Consider the following 19272-nt stretch of genomic DNA (forward strand, 5'->3'; position numbering starts at 1 on the left):
GCAGAATCCCGTTTTTAATTGCGATCAACCAGCTGTTTGGGAGAAGCCCACAAACAGGGCATGACAGTAGCACCTGTAACTTGTTTGTGCTGCAGCAACTAGGACAGTAAGGAGCCTTTAAGAAGACGGAGTCCCAGCCTTCCTGGAACACAGGTGGGAAACAGAAGGGTTCCCTGTTTCTGGAAGAGACTCCAGTACAGTGGTACCTCGCAAGACGAATGCCTCGTAAGACGAAAAACTCGCAAGACGAAATAGTTTTTCGTTTTTTGAGTTGCTTCGCAAGACGAATTTCCCTATGGGCTTGCTTCGCAAGACGAAAACGTCTTGCAAGTTTGTTTCCTTTTTCTTAAAACTGTTAATACCCAGGGTGCATTGCTTGAAGAGGTGCAGTTGCGACTTGACTTCGAGGAGCAACTCATAGCACGCGGTGTGGTAGCCTTTTTTGAGGTTTTTGAAGACTTTGGTGATTTTTGAAGCTTTTCCAAAACTTCTTTTGCAGCCATTTGGTAAGTTAAACTTTTAAAACTTTTTTGGGGGTTGTTGGATTTTGCGTTGGGGTGTTTTCTAGGAGGTTTGGTGCTTTTGAATTTTTTGGATGTGAAGCACTGATATTTTGGGGGAGGGGGTTGCGAAGGTAGGAGCTGTGCTGCCATGGGGCCCAAGAAGACTGCAGCTGCAGAGGCCGGCGAGAGGAAGAAGGAGAAAGAACTGAGGGACATTTGCCAGAAGTGGAAAGATGTGCAGGCTTTTGCACAGCGGCACCACCCTGACAAGGACCTGACACGTGACCTTGCGAACACTTTTGATACGAGGGCCATGTCATCTTTCAGGGAGGTGTTGAAAAGGCGGATGAAGCAGCAGACAAAGGACAGGTTCTTCAGCAAGAAGCAAAGAGTGGAAGAGGAACCTTCTTCGAGTTGTTCCCCAGAGTCTTAGAAAATGTATGTAAAGTACTGTACACTTTGGTGATTTTTAAACTTTTTTTGACCATAGGAACGCATTAATTGATTTTCAATGCATTTCTATGGGAATCCGTGTTCCGCAAGACAAAAAATTCGCAAGACGAAAAAACTCGCAGAATGAATTAATTTCGTCTTGCGAGGTACCACTGTATTCAGAATGTGGCCGCAGCCTGCCTTTGGAATGGTGTTTGACTGTCCCTTGCAAGCAACAGCAACACGTGAAGTCCTCTCCCAGATGTTGCAAGGTGTTCACATAGAGACAAACTGCCGTGATTGTGTAGGCAGGCTGCTTATAGCCACACGTAACTTCATCAAATGCTTCTCAGGCAATGGATGGGGTTTCACGATGAATCTATGAGATTACCCAAGGCATGTTTGTCTTAATAGCATTTCACACAATTTTCAAGGCCATTTTGATGGTGGCAATCACCCCATCGATCAGGCATGATTCCAAAGCTACCGGGTTCCTCCTCATGGCCCACAGTTTTTCCTGCAGCAGGAATTATTGCAGTTTTTACCACATAGTCAAAGAGTGTGTTTATTGATGGGTTCTTGCACAGTTTACTTTTATTCTTTTAAAAAAACAACAACACTAAAGCAATTTCTGGTCAATAGTGTCTTTTTTCTTTCTTTATTTCTTTTGCTTCTCCCTACATTAAACAAGTGCATAGTTTAGGAAAGTGTTAAGGCATTTCATATGGTGAAAAACATGTCCTGGATTTCGGTTTGGTCAAACGGATGTGCCTTCCTTGGCAACGTCTTCATTTTCTCCCTGAAGCAGAATGAAAAGTAAGTTATTGCACTTTGTGTTCTAAACAGTTTTCAAGAAGCAGCTTGTCAGAACAGGAAAAAAATTAAAGAAACCTTGTAAATTAAGATTACAGATGTGAGGAATTCAAATGGGGTTTATACTGAGGTCTTACAGAGACAAAATTAATGTAGGAATTTCGGGGTTTCTGAATTGTACAATCCCGCCTCCTCTTGCATAATACATCATACGCTTATCTGCATGCTCTGATCTTACTACGTTGTACAAATTGTATCTCATGTTGCAGAAAGCAATGGGGGGGGAGCAGGTGCTGGGCCACAGTCAACTGAAGCCCTATATTTTTAACAATGTTTTAGTGCTGCTCTCCACGTTCTTCAGTACCAAAAATTGTTTCTTGCTCCAATAGGAGACAATGCCAGGTTAACGTGGGCAGATGAGTCAAGGAAAGAGGAGGAATTCAAATACCGTTTCCTTAAGCTGTTCCTGCAGTTTTACCACTGTGTCTTTTTCCTTGGCCAGCTGTTCTTGAGTGACTTGCAAAAGCTCTTTTAGTTTGGTAGCTGCACATCCCAAGTCCTTTGTTAACTTCTTCTCCTTCTCTAGTGTTTCCTTTAGTTGGCAAAACAAACAAACAAACAAACAATTATTCTCAGGGCAACGAATGTGTGGTACAGTGGTACCTCGGGTTACATACACTTCAGGTTACAAACTCCGCTAACCCAGAAAGAGTACCTCGGGTTGAGAACTTTGCTTCAGGATGAGAACAGAAATCATTCTCTGGCGGCGCGGCAGCAGCAGGAGGCCCCATTAGCTAAAGTGGTGCTTCAGGTTAGGAACAGTTTCAGGTTAAGAACGGACCTCCGGAACAAATTAAGTACTTAACCCGAGGTACCACTGTGTTTCCAAGAAGGTGGAATTCAATGGTGAGTTCCCACATCTCTGCCTTGTTCCTCCCTCTGCCTAAAGCAACACAATGGTAGAAGCCTTACCTGGAGCCGCAAAACATCTTCCTTGGCAGCCTCGTTTCCACCAAGTTTTAGCTTCTCCAGTTCAGCCTGCAAGCTGCACACCAAGTCCTGAGCCTTGAATTTCAAAAAAGTTGAAGTTTAAATCAGCTGCACTATTGAAGAGCCGAAATAACCAACACTTTAATAAAAAAGAGCCTTATCAAGCTGGAAACTACTCAGAACAGGCATTGGAAGGCTGATCATAAACACATAAAACTTCATCTGGAATATTTTTATTACAATAACGATGCTAATAAAAATGTCAAATCTTGGAAGCAGGGAATATTAATGAAAAGTACATTGGGACAAGGACCTCTTTGTTATATAACGGAAATATAGTTTTTCAAGTATGGGGCACAATATCTCATAATTGTGTTACTTATCTATTAGCTCCCCTCCTGCTACCGATTGTCCCCCAAATCGCACAGCCGCAGTGTATGTGTGTGTGTGTTAGAAACACACCAGAGAAAGCTCTTGGTGCAGACAAAGTGAGGAGAGGTTTCTGGCCTAATCCTGGCTGGTAAGAGAAGGGATAACTCTTCCTCTCAGTAATCTCAAGAAGAAATTGGGAGACTCGATGCCAGAAATGAAAGGGGGGGAAATCAAGAGACACTGCTGCATGCTATGCATAAAGCATAATGTGTGGTTTGGCCCAAAATGTCTACGTGAAGAGTTTGAGAAAAAATTCACATACTAGTTTCCTGTGGACAGGGTTGATTTTTTGTATGGAACCCAAACCGACTTGGCTGAGGCTTGTGTTTCTTTATAGGACTGTCAACACACACCAGTGAAAACAAACTTGCTATTGTTAACACAATAACTTGTGGCAGTTGCAAGACCTCCAAATTAAGAGCCCCCAATCCTGGCATCAGTGGCGAAGTGACTTCAAATATTGTTATGTAGTCTTGAGGTTTACCATTGGCCTATAAGTTTTACTATATCTTATTGACAACAACGAGGAAACTCTGTCATGATGTAATCATTTACCTGAGCCAGCTCCTGGGCTTTTTTGAGTGCTTCTGTTTTTCTTGAGTCCAGGTGTTCTTGGGATTCAGATAACAGTTGTCTCAGCTAAAACACACAGAGACACAATTGCAGCACCTTAGTACAGGCATAGGCAAACTCAGCTTTCCAGATGTTTTGAGACTACAATTCCCATCATCCCTGACCACTGGTCCTGTTAGCTAGGGATGATGGGAGTTGTACTTCCAAAACATCTGGAGGGCCAAGTTTGCCTATGCCTGCCTTAGTATATAAACAGAGTTTATTTGAAGATGAAGAGCCATAACCTTCTGAGACCATATAACTAAGGATGGGGTCACTGCTTGTCTGTGTTCTTTCAGTGCTCATGGTTTTGACCATGCAGGTTCAGTTTGTGATGAACCTTAAGTCTGTTTTGTATTGATGTAAACCTCTAGAATGTATTTTGTATAGCTAACTATTTAGCTCTATCCCCAGTATATCTTATCTTATTGCTATGGCTAGTGGCTCATGCAAATAAAGTTTCTATCCGCCTAGTTGGGCTCAGCACAGAGCAGGCGTCTCAACAGTGAACTCAGCTCTGCCACTGAGCTGAAAAATGCAGAAAATGTTGAGCTGCAGCTCAAAAATGTGACTGATGTTGACTCTAATGCAAATCACTTGACCTCAGTTATGTTGCAGAAATATAGCAAGGTATAGCGCTCGACTCTTTTCTATGTTTAGTATTAATATAATACTTAGGGTTTTTAAAAAATAAAAACGTATCAGTGGTTAACAGAAGCAGGAGCTCAATACAGGAGGCAGTCTGATGTAAACAAAGCTCAGTCACATAAAATTCCATGCCTAAATCCATTTACAACAGATTTCTCCTCCATCCAGTGTGATACTTTATGGTATCCATCAGGGTTAAACTTAATGGTTTATTTCTTTTTAACAACAACAATTTTTAATTAACTATTTTCTTGTATTTCTGAGGACTTCCTGACAGCAGAAGGTGCTTTCTATTTGAGCAACTAGTTCTGCACACTGTGCTTCAAACCCTCCCTCTTCCTTGTTCTTGGCTTTCCCAGAACAGACAACCTAAGAATATTATTATTATTATTATTATTATTATTATTATCTATACCCCGCCTTCCCCAGCCAAGGCCGGGCTCAGGGCGGCTAACAAGCAATAATAAAAATAAGTTGAATGAATACAACTTAAAAACAAAATTAAAATACAACATTAAAATATTAAAATATTAAAATGTAGCCTCATCGCAGGAGGAGAAAGGAAAAGAAAAAAGAAAGAGGGGGAGGGAATCAAATTGACTCCAAGCCAAAGGCCAGGCGGAACAACTCTGTCTTACAGGCCCTGCGGAAAGAAATCAGATCTCATGAGGCAGAGCGTTCCACCAGGCTGGAGCCAGTGTTGAAAAGGCCCTGGCTCTGGTTGAGGCTAATCTGACTTCCTTAGGGCCCAGGACCACTAGGGTGTTGCTATTTAGGGACCTTAAGGTCCTCCGTGGGGCATACCAGGAGAGGCGGTCCCGTAGGTACGAGGGTCCTAGGCCGTGAAGGGCTTTAAAGGTCAAAAGCAGCAACTTAAATCTGACCCTGTACTCCACCGGTAGCCAGTGCAGCTGGAAAAGCACTGGGTGAATATTCTCCCATGGCAGGGACCCCGTGAGGAGCCTCGCTGCAGCATTCTGCACCCGCTGGAGATTCTGGGACAGCTTCAAGGGCAGCCCCACGTAGAGCGAATTACAGTCGTCAAGCCTGGAGGTGACTGTCGCATGGATCACTGTGGCCAGGTCGGGGCGGGAAAGGTAAGGGACCAATAAGAGCCTGGATCATGTTCTCACAGTGGCCAAAACCTGTGGGAAACCAGAGAGCAGGATCCAAGCGAAAGAACCCTCTTGTGGTTTCCAGCAACTGGTATTTGGAACTGTAGAGGCAGAGCACAGCCTCCGTAGCCCAGTAGCCTTCAATAACCTTATGCCCATCAATTTGTCCAATTCTCTTTTAAAGCCATTGGGGTTGGTGGCCAACACTGCTTAGTGTGGGACCAAGTTCCATAGTTTAACTGCATGATGAAGCACTTTTTTTATCTGTCATGACTCTCCCAACATTCAGCTTCAGTGGAAATTCAAGTGTTATGAAAGAGGACCAACACAACTTTTTGTGTTAGTATTTGAGATCTATAACTTGACTTCTCTTTTTTTAAAAAAAAAAAAAATTATTTATATCCCGCCCGAAGCTGGGCTCAGGTGGGCTAACAACAATAAAATAATACAACATTCTAAAATCATTTCATTATAAAATTAATTCAAATCAAATTGATGGCAACCATTGGGCTAGAGTTCTGTGAAGATTGCCGAGGGAGGGAGTCAGGCTGCGCCCTGACCAAAGGCCTGGTGGAACAGCTCTGTCTTGCAGGCCCTGCGGAAAGATGTCAAGTCCCGCAGGGCCCTAGTCTCTTGTGACAGAGCGTTCCACCGGATCGGGGCCACAGCCGAAAAAGCCCTGGCTCTAGTTGAGGCCAGCCTAACCTCTCTGCGGCCTGGGACCTTCAAGATGTTTTTGTTTGAAGACCGTAAGTTCCTCTGTGGAACATACCAGGAGAGGCAGTCCCGTAGGTACGAGGGTCCTAGGCTGTGTAGGGCTTTAAAGGTTAAAACCAACACCTTAAACCTGATCCTGTACTCCACCAGGAGCCAGTGCAGCTGGTATAGCACCGGGTGAATGTGATCTCGCAGCGAGGACCCCATAAGGAGTCTCGCTGCGGCATTCTGCACCCGCTGGAGTTTCTGGGTCAGTCTCAAGGGCAGCCCCACGTAGAGTGAGTTACAATAATCCAGTCTGGAGGTGACCGTCGTGTGGATCACGGTGGCTAGGTCAGGACGAGAGAGGTAAGGGGCCAACTGCTTAGCTTGGCGGAGGTGAAAAAATGCCGCCTTTGTTATAGCTGCAGTCTGCGCCTCCACGGAAAGGGAGGTGTCGAAGATTACACCCAAACTCTTAACGGACGGTGCTGGCACTAATTGCGCCCCCGCAAGAGATGGGAGTTGCCCCCCCAATCCCATATCGTCCTGTCCCAGCCAAAGGACCTCTGTCTTCGAAGGATTTAACTTCAACCGGCTCCCACGTAACCATCCAGCCACAGCTTCCAAACATCTGATCAGTGTGTCTGGGGCCAAGTCAGGATGGCTGTCCATCAATAGATAGAGTTGGGTGTCATCAGCATACTGATGGCAGCCCAGCCCAAAACTCCGGACAAGCTGGGCGAGGGGGCGCATAAAGATGTTAAAAAGCATCGGGGAAAGAATCGCACCCTGAGGCACTCCACACACAAAGGAGTGGTGCGATGACAATTCCCCCCCAGGCACCACCCTCTGTCCCCGACCAGAGAGAAACGAGCGCAGCCATTGAAGGACTGTGCCCTGGATCCCCATGTCGGCATGGGGATTTCATTTATAAGCCATCAATGCAACTTAAAATCAAAGTAAATGTTAATAAAGGTTCTATTCACCCAGTGGGACTGCATTCAAAGAAGTGTTTTAACAATCAGGGGTCTAGATTATTAAATGGCAAGTCCCTTTCCCCCCCCCCCACTGAACCTGTGAACACTTTCTGCTGAATCACAGAATAGTCCTCTGTAACTCAAAAGAATGCGTATTCCTTTACCACGAGCTTGAAAAGGTCCACCTACTTTTCTTCGCGGACACCACATGATTATTTCCTTAACCTTTTCAGCCACCAATTCTCCAAATCATGATCAGTACACTTTCCCTAAGAACTCAAATGTCTCACAAACACTTACATGCTCAACTTCTTTCATGTAATTCTGACGTTCGGAGTTGGCCGTTGCCAAGTGATTTTCCAGCTGTGCTTCCAAAAGAGAGGTGTATTCTTTCAGCTGTTAAAAAAGTGGGGGGGCAGGGAGAACAACAGGAAGCTGTTAAGCTCACATTTCCTCTTTATACCAGAAAATTTGCATTGGAATCATATTTATACATTCCTGGACACCACAAGAAATCCTCCCTCCTCATAAGGAAAGGGTTTTGGGATTACACATCCCAGTCATGCTTTGGGCTTGCTCTGCGTTAGCCAAGTTCATGTCCCACAGTCTAAAGGAAAGTGGTAAAATGCCCCATTTTCAATTTTTTAATGTACTTTCCTTCTGGAGTCTTGGAATGCTTCCATACCTTGTCTGTATTCTGAAGTTCCATCTTTAACTTCTCCACATCATCTTCAAGAGATTTCATTTGGTCCTGGGACTAAATGAAGCATTTCCCACACCCAAGGGACCAGAAATTAGAGCATTAGTGTATAGCATTTACCGTTAATATTTTCACTTGAGTGATATCTTGGCACAAATATGCCATCTAGAGTTCTGCTTACATGCCTTGAGATCAAGGAAAACAAGACAAAACACCTAAGGGCTATCGGCTGAAAGTGAAGTTGCAGGTAGAGAATTTCCAGATTATTATTATTATTATTAACATCATCATAATTATTATTAATTAATTAAATTATATACTGTCTTTCACCCATAGATCTCAGGCGGTTCTTCCTTAACACATAACTGAAAAAGCTACACACGTTCACCTCCATTATCTAAACCGCCTGAGGGGAAGTGCCTAATTTTTGGACATGAAATAATATCGTTGGCAGAGGGGTGAACCAATGAGATATTTCACCATCTCCTCTGCGCTGCACAGTGGAAAATGATGGTTGACCTGATCAAACACCTTCCTTGCACAGTGGAGTGCTCATACCGGTCACAAGGAGAAAGTGGTTTCGGTAACAACTCTAAAGCATGCACGCAAATACACACACTCTCCTTCGGCAAGTACCTTCTGAAGTGCTTCTTCAGATGCAACCAGCTTCGCTTTCCACACCTGCTCCTCCTCCTCCACGCTCTTCTGCAAGTCTTTGAGCATCCTTTCCTAGTTTTGAGAAACAAAGCATGAAAACACAATTGAGAATAGAAAGGACTTTACATTTGAAGTTCATTCTCCTCATTAGATGAGTCGGTACTCTTGCCACTAGCTCTGCAAATCTTGAGCAAGAGACTGCTCAGTTCCAGAACTTGGAAAAACTAACAACTTAAAAACTGTTAAACACAGAATAATTAACCACATCCGTTGTTCCGAGAAAACTATCCCTGAACTCCTTTCTTCCAGGTTGTTTCTGCTGTTTTCAGAGTCATAGTCTGGGAAAGGATCCCGGGGCTGGAGGGTGGGGCAAGACAGGTGGAAAAGCCATTGCCTGCAGAAAATCTCTCTCTCCTCAGTTCTTCCTCTGGAGCAGAACAGGTCTCTTATAGAGTAGAACGTCCAAATGTGGCATCTATCCCAGTGTTAAGTTGTGGGTGAACATATCAGACGACACAGCGATTCTTCAAACAGCTCTTGTTTATTCACAGGCCAGAACAGAACTGAAGTGAAGGGTTCAGCCAGCCTGCTTATATAGAGCTCCACTACAACGCAACAGTAACCACTTTCTGTAACTATCCAATCACTGAACGTCACTTTCGATCCCTTATTTGCATATGTGGACCTGAACTATCTACAGTATCCTCCTGCTGGCCCAGGGTGAGAACTTCAGTACATAACACCTAGGACAAGCAAAGCACAGAAACAATGGCCCCTACGGGAAAACAACTTTTCTGAGCAGTACCCAGTCAACTGGAAATATGTCTATCTGGTATAATCAATTTCACTTACTGTCTCTGCAAGAATGGTCCTATACTGATCACATTCTGCTTGCAGTGCACTCATTGCCTCATTTGCTTCTCTTAACGGAAGTGTCATCTCCTAAAAACACATTTCAGAGACAAGTTTTTAGAGGAAACTGCGCTGAGTAGATTCAATACCAGAGTTGAAAGCAGCCAAAAAGTCCATCAACCCCAACCCTAAAAATGCCACAAAATTCAGCATGCCAAAATCAGAGTGGGTATGATATACAACACAAATGCATTTATATAATAATTTCAGAGAATATACAAGTAAATACTGAAAGGCAAAACTACTTGATAGAGTTGGCCAATATGGAACTAACTCATCCCATCCATGCAAGGATTACCCCTTCTGCAATGGGACCTTCCTCCCCTTTAATCTGCCTGTACATGCTGTAAATCTCCTCAAATCTGCTCCATAGGGTTGAGGGAAACCCACAGAACCAACTGGGTGTGTGTGTGCATGTGGGCAGGACAGAGGGGAATGTTGTACAAAGAGAAATCCGTGTGCTGAAAAAATGTTCACTTAGAGCTATACTGGCTACAACTCATCGTGATCGCTGGTGGTCTTCTCCAGCTTGAGGGAAGGTGAGAAACCCTCCCACACCCAGGACTCAAAATCTTCTCCTGGTGCCATTTTAAATCGGCTTCACCCACTTTACATCTGGGGAAAATAAAATGTAGATTTAGATGCTGCTTGTTTTCTCCTCTAGACTGTGATTTAGGATTTGCCATCCTCTTTTAAGCAAAATGTGGGTGCGGGTGGTGCTGTGGGTTAAACCACAAAGCTTAGGGCTTGCTGATCAGAAGGTCGGTGGTTCGAATCTCTGCTACGGGGTGAGCTCCCATTGTTCAGTCCCTGCTCCTGCCAACCTAGCAGTTCGAAAGCATGTCAAAGTGCAAATAGATAAATAGGTACAGCTCCGGCGGGAGGGTAAACGGCGTTTCCATGCGCTGCTCTGGTTTGCCAGAAGCGGCTTAGTCATGCTGGCCACATGACCCAGAAGCTGTATGCCAGCTCCCTTGGCCAGTAAAGCAAAATGAGAGCTGCAACCCCAGAGTCAGCCACGACTGGTTTAATGGTCAGGGGTCCCTTTACCTTTAAGCAAAATATGTGCCCATGCAACACATTTTGCTTGCTTAGACCTGTTACATAAAGGAGATTCAAGGCTTTCAAACTGTTGTGTGTACACTAGGGGGGGGGGAGTAGCATATGGGAGGACGAAGCTTCCAGGGCTTTGGAAGATATTTTGACTAAGAGCTGCAGGAGGGGTGAGCCCAAATATTTTATTTAACATTGGGCTAAAGATATTGGTCATAATATACAGTTAGAAGAATGGGGGAAATTATGGAGAGAGGGAATAAATTTTACTGCCAGCAGTGCTTTAAAGCAGTGTTTCCCAACCTTTTTTGGGCAAAGGCACACTTGTTTCATGAAAAAAATCTCGAGGCACACCACCATTAGAAAATGTTAAAAAATTTAACTCTGTGCCTATATTGACTACCATATTTTTCGCCCCATAGGACGCACCGCCCCATAAGACGCACCTAATTTTTGGGGGGGAGAATAAAGAAAAAAAAAATTTCCCCTCCCCAGGCACGGGGCAGGCGGGGGGAAGCCCAAGCTTCCCCCGACCCCAGCCCCCAGAACAGCCTGATATCCGCAAGCCTAGGGAGCCACACTGGTCTCCCCAGGCTTGCGGAGAGGTGCGTGAAGCCCGGGGGCGCTCTTCAGCGCGCACCAGGCTTCGGGATGCAGGCAGCTCTGCGCTACCCTCCAGAGCCCCGTGCGGCTTCGCGCTGGGATCCGGGGGGTGGCGCGGAGCTGCAAGAAGCCCTGGAGCGCAGGCAGCTTCGCACCACCCTCCGGAGCCCCGCGCGGCTTCGCGCCAGGATCCAGAGGGTGGTGCAGAGCTGCAGGAAGCCCTGGAGCCCAGGTAGCTCCGCGCCACCCTCCGGAGCCCCGCGCGGCTTCGCGCCGGGATCCGGGGGGTGGCGCGGAGCTGCAAGAAGCCCTGGAGCGCAGGCAGCTCCGCACCACCCTCCGCAGCCCCGCGCGGCTTCGCGCCGGGATCCGGGGGGGTGGCGCGGAGCTGCAAGAAGCCCTGGAGCACAGGCAGCTCCGCACCACCCTCCGCAGCCCCGCGCGGCTTCGCGCCGGGATCCGGGGGGGTGGCGCGGAGCTGCAAGAAGCCCTGGAGCGCAGGCAGCTCCGTGCCACCCTCCGCAGCCTCCTCCAAAGGGCGCCCCGCGCTCCGCGCTGCAGGCTGCCGCCCGCAAGCCTTGCGCGCGGGGGGGGGAGTTCCCCCAGGCGCCCAAGGCTTGCGGACAGCTGCGCGAAGCACGGGGCGTCTTCCAAAGGGCGCCCCGCGCTCCGCGCTGCAGGCTGCCGCCCGCAAGCCTTGCGCGCGGGGGGGGGGAGTTCCCTCTCCCGCCTCCCTCCCGCGGCACACCAGGCAAGGTCTCACGGCACACTGGTGTGCCGCGGAACACCGGTTGGGAAACACTGCTTTAAAGGAAAATATAATGAAAATGATGTACAGATGGTATATAATACCAGTGAAATTAGCTAAAATGTATGAAACGAATAGGGATGCGGGTGGCGCTCTGGGTAAAACCTCAGCGCCTAGGGCTTGCCGATCGCATGGTCGGCGGTTCGAATCCCCGCGGCGGGGTGAGCTCCCGTCTTTCAGTCCCAGCTCCTGCCCACCTAGCAGTTCGAAAGCACCTCTAAGTGCAAGTAGATAAATAGGAACCGCTTTATAGAGGGAAGGTAAACGGCGTTTCCGTGTGCTGTGCTGGTGCTGGCTCGCCAGAGCAGCTTCGTCACGCTGGCCACGTGACCTGGAAGTGTCTTCGGACAGAGCTGGCCCCCGGCCTCTTAAGTGAGATGGGCGCACAACCCTAGAGTCGGACACGACTGGCCCGTACGGGCAGGGGTACCTTTACCTTATGAAACGAATAATAAATGTTGGAAATGTGAGGAAAAAGAAGGCACTTTTTACCATATGTGGTAGGAATTTAAGAAAGTGAAGGACTTCTGGGAAATTATTTATAATGAGATTTTAAAAATGTTGAAATATACATCTGTAAAAAAAAAAGAAAAAACACCAGAAGCCCTTTTACTTGGTATTGTACGTACAGAGATTCATAAGTGTGATAAAAATTGTTTTTATATGCGACAACTGCACCAAGGATACTGTTAGCCCAACGATGGAAGCAGGAAGAATTATCAACAAAAGAAGAGTGGCAGGTGAAATTGATGGATTATGCCGAGTTGGCGAAATTAACTGGAAAAATTCGGAAGCAGCAAGACCAGACTTTCCTGAAGGACTAGAAGAAATTCATGATATATTTGAAAGACAGTTGTAATCTATTAACATCGCTTGTAGGGTTACAAGAAGTTTTGTAAGGAGAACTATATGAATTATTGCAAAAGAGGACTAAGAAGGAGTTTGTTTAGGATTTGGATTTTATAGCAATAATTATAATAACAAAATGCAAAATTAGAAAGGACGTTAGAAAACCATCAGTTGAGGTTGATGGAAGTCCTAGGCTGTGATAGCCAAAGGTTCGTTATGTTGTTTAAAATGGGAAGTTACGTTTGGAACATGTGTAAAAACCAATAAAAATTATATATATAAACAAATGTTTTATTTAACACCAAGTTATTAGCCTTCCTCAAACATGGGTATCTGCCACTAGACAAATGACTAAACTACACAATATGTTACAATGTGTGTGATCGTATCCAATGTCTCTGGTTTGTGTGATTTTCTGTTTTGTTTGTGAAAGACTGTTCGACTTCCAAAACGTTCGAAAACCAAATTGGGGCTTCTGATTGGCTGCAGGAAGGTCCTGTAGACAATCAGAAGCTGTGGAAGCCCCGTCGGACGTTCGGGTTCCAAAAAAACGTTTGCAAGCCAGAACAATCACTTCCGGGTTTGCGGCATCCAGGATGTCCGAGTTCCAGGGCGTTCAGGATCCAAGGTACGATTGTAGTAGCCACAGACAGGCCCAGTTGGGGTTCATGGGCTTCCTACTATTCTTTCCCTCTGCACTGCATTCCCAATAAAAATTGCCTCCCTTCCATAGGAGGGACATTGCTACTGCTGCCCGTTCAGCTGCTATTCAACAAAGAAAACCTCCGCCACTATTGTGCAATGCCAAGTTCTCCAAATGAGGCCTTATTAGTATGGTCCACCCGCGATATTTGTTACTGTGTTGTATAACACTTTTCACGTGAGGGTATTTGCAGATTATACCTACAGGTTCTGTTCTTGCACCCTGCGACTGAAGCGTTTCCAAAGCCTTTTCTTTAAACTGTTGCAACCATTCACCATACGCCTGAGAAGGAAACAAATAATAATAATAATAATAATAATTTATTACTTATACCCCACCCATCTGGCTGGGCTTCCCCAGCCACTCTGGGCTTATGAAGTGCATAAACATTGCCAAGTATTATATTCCTTTCCAGCTCCTACTTTCAACAGTGTGTCCATTTTTAAGAGCTTGTACATGTCTAAATCACTCTGTCTCAATTTCTTCTTCCTTACCTTCTCTTAATCTCCCCTTATGGATCCCTTTTTAACGTTGTCTGCTGCCTTCAAACACTCCTTCTCTCCTCAACCAGCTTAAGACTTTAACATCCCAGTCCAATAAAAACCAGTTACCCAGCAGCCGAAAGCACAGAAACCATCTGTCCTGGGTTTGGGATACCGTTTTTTAATTTATTTATTTACACCATTTATAAATCCCTTAATATATTTTAAAAATATCTCTAAGGGATGTACAGTGGATCCTCACCACTTTCTTGTGGGGAATGATTTTAACCAACTAAACTTTCCTTTCAGGAACACATTTGCTAATAAGACTTAAAGGAGCTTCGGACAAAGGGCTTCCCACTGGACTTGGGTCCTTAGCATAAACTGTGTTGCTAGTATAGTTTGCATTAAAAGATGTGCCAGTACGACTCCATTTGCTCACAGCCATTAGGTAGCTCACTGTCTTAATTTCGCTTTCCTATGTAAGTGAGGCCCATTCATGGATCACTGGCCTTGTCGTGGCTGTGCTGGGCCTGGGGGTAACCTGAGTAACGCGGTCCAGGTCTGGTCCCAAATCCAAGGGTTCCGCAAGGAGTCAGTCCGACAGGGCCAAGGCAGAACACGAGGCAGGAAACCAGGCAGGGTCAGGCACAGGGTCTCAGGCAGATTCTAGCAAACAGCAACATTGCTCCCACAACCTGGAGCGGGGTCCAACAGCCTTTTTATCTCTGTCAGGGTAACGGCCGGTCCTGATCCCCCAGTGACCCACCTCCCTGTCTCGCCCGAAGGCGAGCACTCCTCCTGCGAGTACTCAGGGCTCTCCTTCTCTCAGACCTTAGTCTCTGCAGCTGGGGAGATGTTGGTGGGTTACTAGACCCAGAGGCCGCCTCAGCCTCTCCTGACCCAACTGGTAGTGGAGCAGCTGTAAGTGATGGCCCAGCTGGAGACAATGAGGTAATCCCCGCATCTGGAGCCAGGGCAGGCTCCGGCCCCTGACTCGGCCCAGCTGGTGTTTGTTGCAGGGGAACCTGTGCAGACTGGGGCTCTTCAGAATCAGGTGCCAGACTTGGTCCAGATGCTGCCTGAGGCAAAGGATCCGGTACGGACTGAGACTCCTCTGGCTCCGAGTCCGAGCTTGAGTTCCAGGCCATCACAGTGGTGAAGGGGCTTGAAGAAGTCCAAGAAGCTATGAGCTTCTTCTTCTTCTTCGGCGATTACCCGTAGCCGAGTAAGATTGTCTTCCATAAACACGGTTTTAACAATGAGTCCGTAAGTGAATGTGAAGGCCTATTCTGGATCCACACGTCCTTCCACAGTGGGGACATTGGTTTCCGGGTGGGAGTTGATCACAGTGTGGATTTGCCAAGTGTGCCTTCCTCTTAGAGCGTTTCTCCCTTGCGTCCTGAGTTCGAGTGTCTTCAAAGCCCATGACACCTTTGGTAAAAGCTGTTCTCCAACTGGAGCGCTCACAGTGGTTCCCAGTTGTCAGTGTTTATACTACATATTTTTAGATTTGCCTTGAGACAGTCTTTAAACCTCTTTTGTTGACCACTAGTTATGCTGTGCAGGGCCACCCAAGACGGACAAGTCATAGCCGAGAGTTTAGACTAAATGTGATCCACCTGGAGAAGGAACTGGCAGACCACTCCAGTATTTTGCCAAGAAAACGCCATGGACATAAAAAAAGGAGAAGCTTTGAGAAGAAAGGGAGTTTCCAAGGCTTGCTCTGGTTCATGGAGTCATGGAGAATTGAACACGACTAAGATGACTAAACAACAACAAAGTGAGTGATGAAGCTGTCCATTGAACCATGGCACCCCTGGACTGGCAGCAACTCTCCACGCCCCACTGCCAGAGGCATTTGTTACTGGAAGTGCAGAGGACTGCACCCAGAATATGTGTGTATAGCATTCTTTCACTGTGCATCTTTCCCTTTAGTTTTTTTATGTTATTTCCATTTGAAACTGCCTGAATCACCATGCATTTCAGGTCTGGAGAGCATTAAACAACAATTGTTGCTTACCTGTTGATCACCTAACTGGATCTGTGGGAAAAGGGACAAGAGAACCTTCATTGTTTGTCCCTGAATTATTCCAAGCTGTTGCTCCAATGCTTCCTGGAAGAACAAAGAAGGACTTTCAAAAACTGAAAACGACCTTACACCTTTCTCTTGATTAACAGGAATCTTAAGACATCTTTGAGTATCTCTTGAGCTGAGGTGTGTCAGACTAACAGCCTGTCTGTTAAAGATGTAATATAATAATAATAATAATAATAATAATAATAATAATAATAATAATAATAATAATAATAATTATTATTATTATTATTATTTATTTATACCCCGCCCATCTGACTGGGCCTCCCTAGCCACTCTGGGCGGCTTCCATAAAAACCAAAAAAACCAAAAATACAGTAAAAATCACACGTTAAAAACTTCCCTGAACAGGGCTGCCTTAAGATGTCTTCTGAATGTCAGGTAGTTGTTTATCGCTTTGACATGTGCTGGAAGGGCGTTCCACAGGGTGGGCGCCACTACCGAGAAGGCCCTCTGCCTGGTTCCCTGTAGCTTTGCTTCTCACAATGAGGGAACCGCATTGTAAGTTTAATATGTATAAAATGTAATATTTATATGCATTGAAGTTTGAAAAAACTTAGGTAAAAGTTTGCATTTGCAAAGTAGGGAAGTCTGCACTAGGCAAGATGTTTCACTCTGGCAAATGCGGCAGAAAAGGTTAAGAGTTTTCTGTTTCAGTCTTTGTGTTAAATGATGACTCATCCCAGAACCCCAAGCTGTAGATCTCTCAAAGCAGGAAGATGAAACCTGAGAAGCTCAGCTTCTTTGTCAGCAATGGAGCCAGCAGTTTATTAAACAGTATTAAGGACTAAAAAGAAGACAGGGCCACATTGCTAACTTGTTAAACAGCAATGTGTTCCTCTGTATTTTTGTAGTATTTCTTTGTAACTATTTTAAGACAGTTTTCAGTAAAGCTTTGAAACTCGTTCTTGTGATGGAGAGCAAATTCTTTTCTACTCTACAGGGATCAGGGATTCCGTCACAGCAACTCTAACACTGTCCACAGTCAAACAACCTTAAATGTAGACCTAAAGAGTGAATATGACAGGCATGTATGCCAAACAGGTTCATTCACCAGGGAGACAGGACTGGCTGTGCTTCTCTGTTGAATGCCCACTCTGTTGCCAGAGAGCATAGGCTTGCCTCCAATTTGTCCCCACATCCCAAGTTTTGTTTCTCCATATTCTTTCTTAAGTCAACAAAAAACAACAGGCTACCCAAGACATATGTGTCTGTAGGACCAGTGGCCACCATCTTCTGATATGAAAAAGGGGCCACTGAGGGATTACTTATGCCCTTGGGTTACCCAGATACTCCTAAAACAGAAGAATGCAGCCCCTCAGCCACCTCAAGATGGTTGGTCTGAAAACCACCTTGCTTTAGGGATGATTTTAATCTTTAATGCTGTATTGTGTTTTTAATATTTGGTTGGAAGCTGCCCAGAGTGGCTGGGGAAACCCAGCCAGATGGGCGGGATATAAATAAAAAAATAATGTTGCTGTAGTTGTTGTTATTTTCTTGTCTAGCCTGGAAGGGCATTAAGAGCAACACACATGTGTTTTGTCTAGTTAGAAAAAGAGAGTTATTCATATATCCAGGTCATGCTCTTTTCTTTCCTGTTTAGTAACCAATTTTGAATAGTAGATATTTTCCTGTGCCCCATGGGGTCCATGAAGGCCTTCATTAGCAGCCCCAGTCAGAAGTCAGAATTTTTTTAAGTCTCTAGCTTTTCGGGGGGGGGGGTGTATCTATGAAGCAAAAGGTGCGGGTGCCCTTTAAGAGGCTTCATGTTGCTCTGCACTGTGATTCCTCCACTTCAATTGGTTGGGTAGCCAACTTTTCCCCTCCTCTGGGGGCAAGATAAGGGGCAAGGATGGGTTCCAGCTCATCTCTTGCCTTCCCACTCTTTCCAGCACCAGAAACAGGGGTGTGGAGAGTGGTGAGGCTCCCATACAACACATGTGGACAGATACTCTCACTTGGAAGTAAGAAAGAGGTCTTTACTTTGGCAACCGTATTCAAGTACAGGCTGGAAAGCAGATCTGGTGCTCAGGAGTCACAATACAGGAATTATGGAGCAGCGTAAGGGGTTTAGAACTGGGCAGAAGCAATGAAGATGTCCCAACAAGTTTCCCCAACCCTCTTTTAAAGTCGAGGTGGGTTACGCTCACAAGACTTGTGGTAATGTCAAGATTGAAAATGTGTGCTCCTTGAAGACTGGGGAGTCTGCTCCATTCACAAACAGGTGTCTAGTTTTAGGGGGCAAGACTGCACCCTCCTGTTTGGGTTCTTGTTCAGTTGTGGTCATCTGGTCAAATCCCACACTGGCTGATCAAAGCCTTCCCTAGTCTTTAATGAGGCGTTTCACAGGAAAGTCTTAGGGGAGAGCCAGCAACCCTGGGCCCTTTTCTAAAGAACAGGAATAAAGGTGGGAAGCGGAGACCTCCCCTCCTGCAACTCAGGTTCCCACTCTTTTCCTCGTTCCCTCCTCTTCCTCCTGCACCAGAGCCTGCCAAACCTAGTCCAATTCTGGTGAAGGTGTGTGGCTCATATATAATGATGTCACTGTATGGTACAAAATACTGCAGAGTTTACAGCAAGGGTCCCCAAACTAAGGCCCGCGGGCCGGATAAGGCACGAGGGACTCGTCTATCCGGCTTGCGGCAACCTCCGCCGCCCACTCTTACCGGCATTGCACGGCTGCCCACTTCCGGGTAGGAGGAGCACCAGAAATAGCTGGTGCACATGCGCAAGCACTATTGGCGCATGCGCGTTATTTGCGCATGCGCAAGCGTTATTTCCAGCGCACATCCAGGTTGGAGGAGGCCCGTGTACATGCACCCAAGCTATTTCCGGTGCTCCTCTGACCCGGAAGTGCGCCAGAAATAGCGTGTGCGCACGTGTATGGGCATGCGTATGGGCACACGCTCCCCCGCCCTCCAGCTCGCCACACGATCGGCGCTGGAGACACCGGCCCAAGGCACAGTAAGTTTGCTGACCCCTGATTTACAGGAAAGCTAACCTTTGCCTTAGCTGAAGACAGCAGCTTTTCTTCACATGCCTTTTCCACAGAAGCCAGGGCTTCCGTGGCTTCTATATTCTTCTCTTGCAGCTCCTGTTGGAAACAAACACCAAAAACAAACTATTTATTTGTAGGAAGGCTGCCACAAAACTTTATGGACAGCAATTCAACCATCCCCATTAAGA

General features: G+C 46.0%; 1 protein-coding gene across 1 annotated transcript in view; it reads right to left on the reverse strand.

Moving 5' to 3' along the window:
• Nucleotides 1-1563: 1563 nt before the first annotated feature.
• RRBP1 (ribosome binding protein 1) overlaps nucleotides 1564-19272 on the reverse strand; it is a 38316-nt gene continuing 20607 nt past the window's right edge. The window contains exons 12-22 of the mRNA XM_081917756.1: nucleotides 19088-19180; nucleotides 16012-16104; nucleotides 13711-13788; nucleotides 9431-9520; nucleotides 8558-8650; nucleotides 7907-7978; nucleotides 7522-7617; nucleotides 3726-3809; nucleotides 2721-2813; nucleotides 2197-2340; nucleotides 1564-1734 (exon numbers count right to left, since the gene is read on the reverse strand). Of these exons, the coding sequence (XP_081773882.1) occupies nucleotides 1693-1734; nucleotides 2197-2340; nucleotides 2721-2813; nucleotides 3726-3809; nucleotides 7522-7617; nucleotides 7907-7978; nucleotides 8558-8650; nucleotides 9431-9520; nucleotides 13711-13788; nucleotides 16012-16104; nucleotides 19088-19180 (978 nt within the window). The 3' untranslated portion in view covers nucleotides 1564-1692. The remainder of the gene's footprint in view (nucleotides 1735-2196; nucleotides 2341-2720; nucleotides 2814-3725; nucleotides 3810-7521; nucleotides 7618-7906; nucleotides 7979-8557; nucleotides 8651-9430; nucleotides 9521-13710; nucleotides 13789-16011; nucleotides 16105-19087; nucleotides 19181-19272) is intronic.

This window comes from Podarcis melisellensis (genome assembly GCF_964234715.1).
Source record: "Podarcis melisellensis genome assembly, chromosome: 7".
In the NCBI taxonomy this organism is placed as follows: Eukaryota; Metazoa; Chordata; class Lepidosauria; order Squamata; family Lacertidae; genus Podarcis; species Podarcis melisellensis.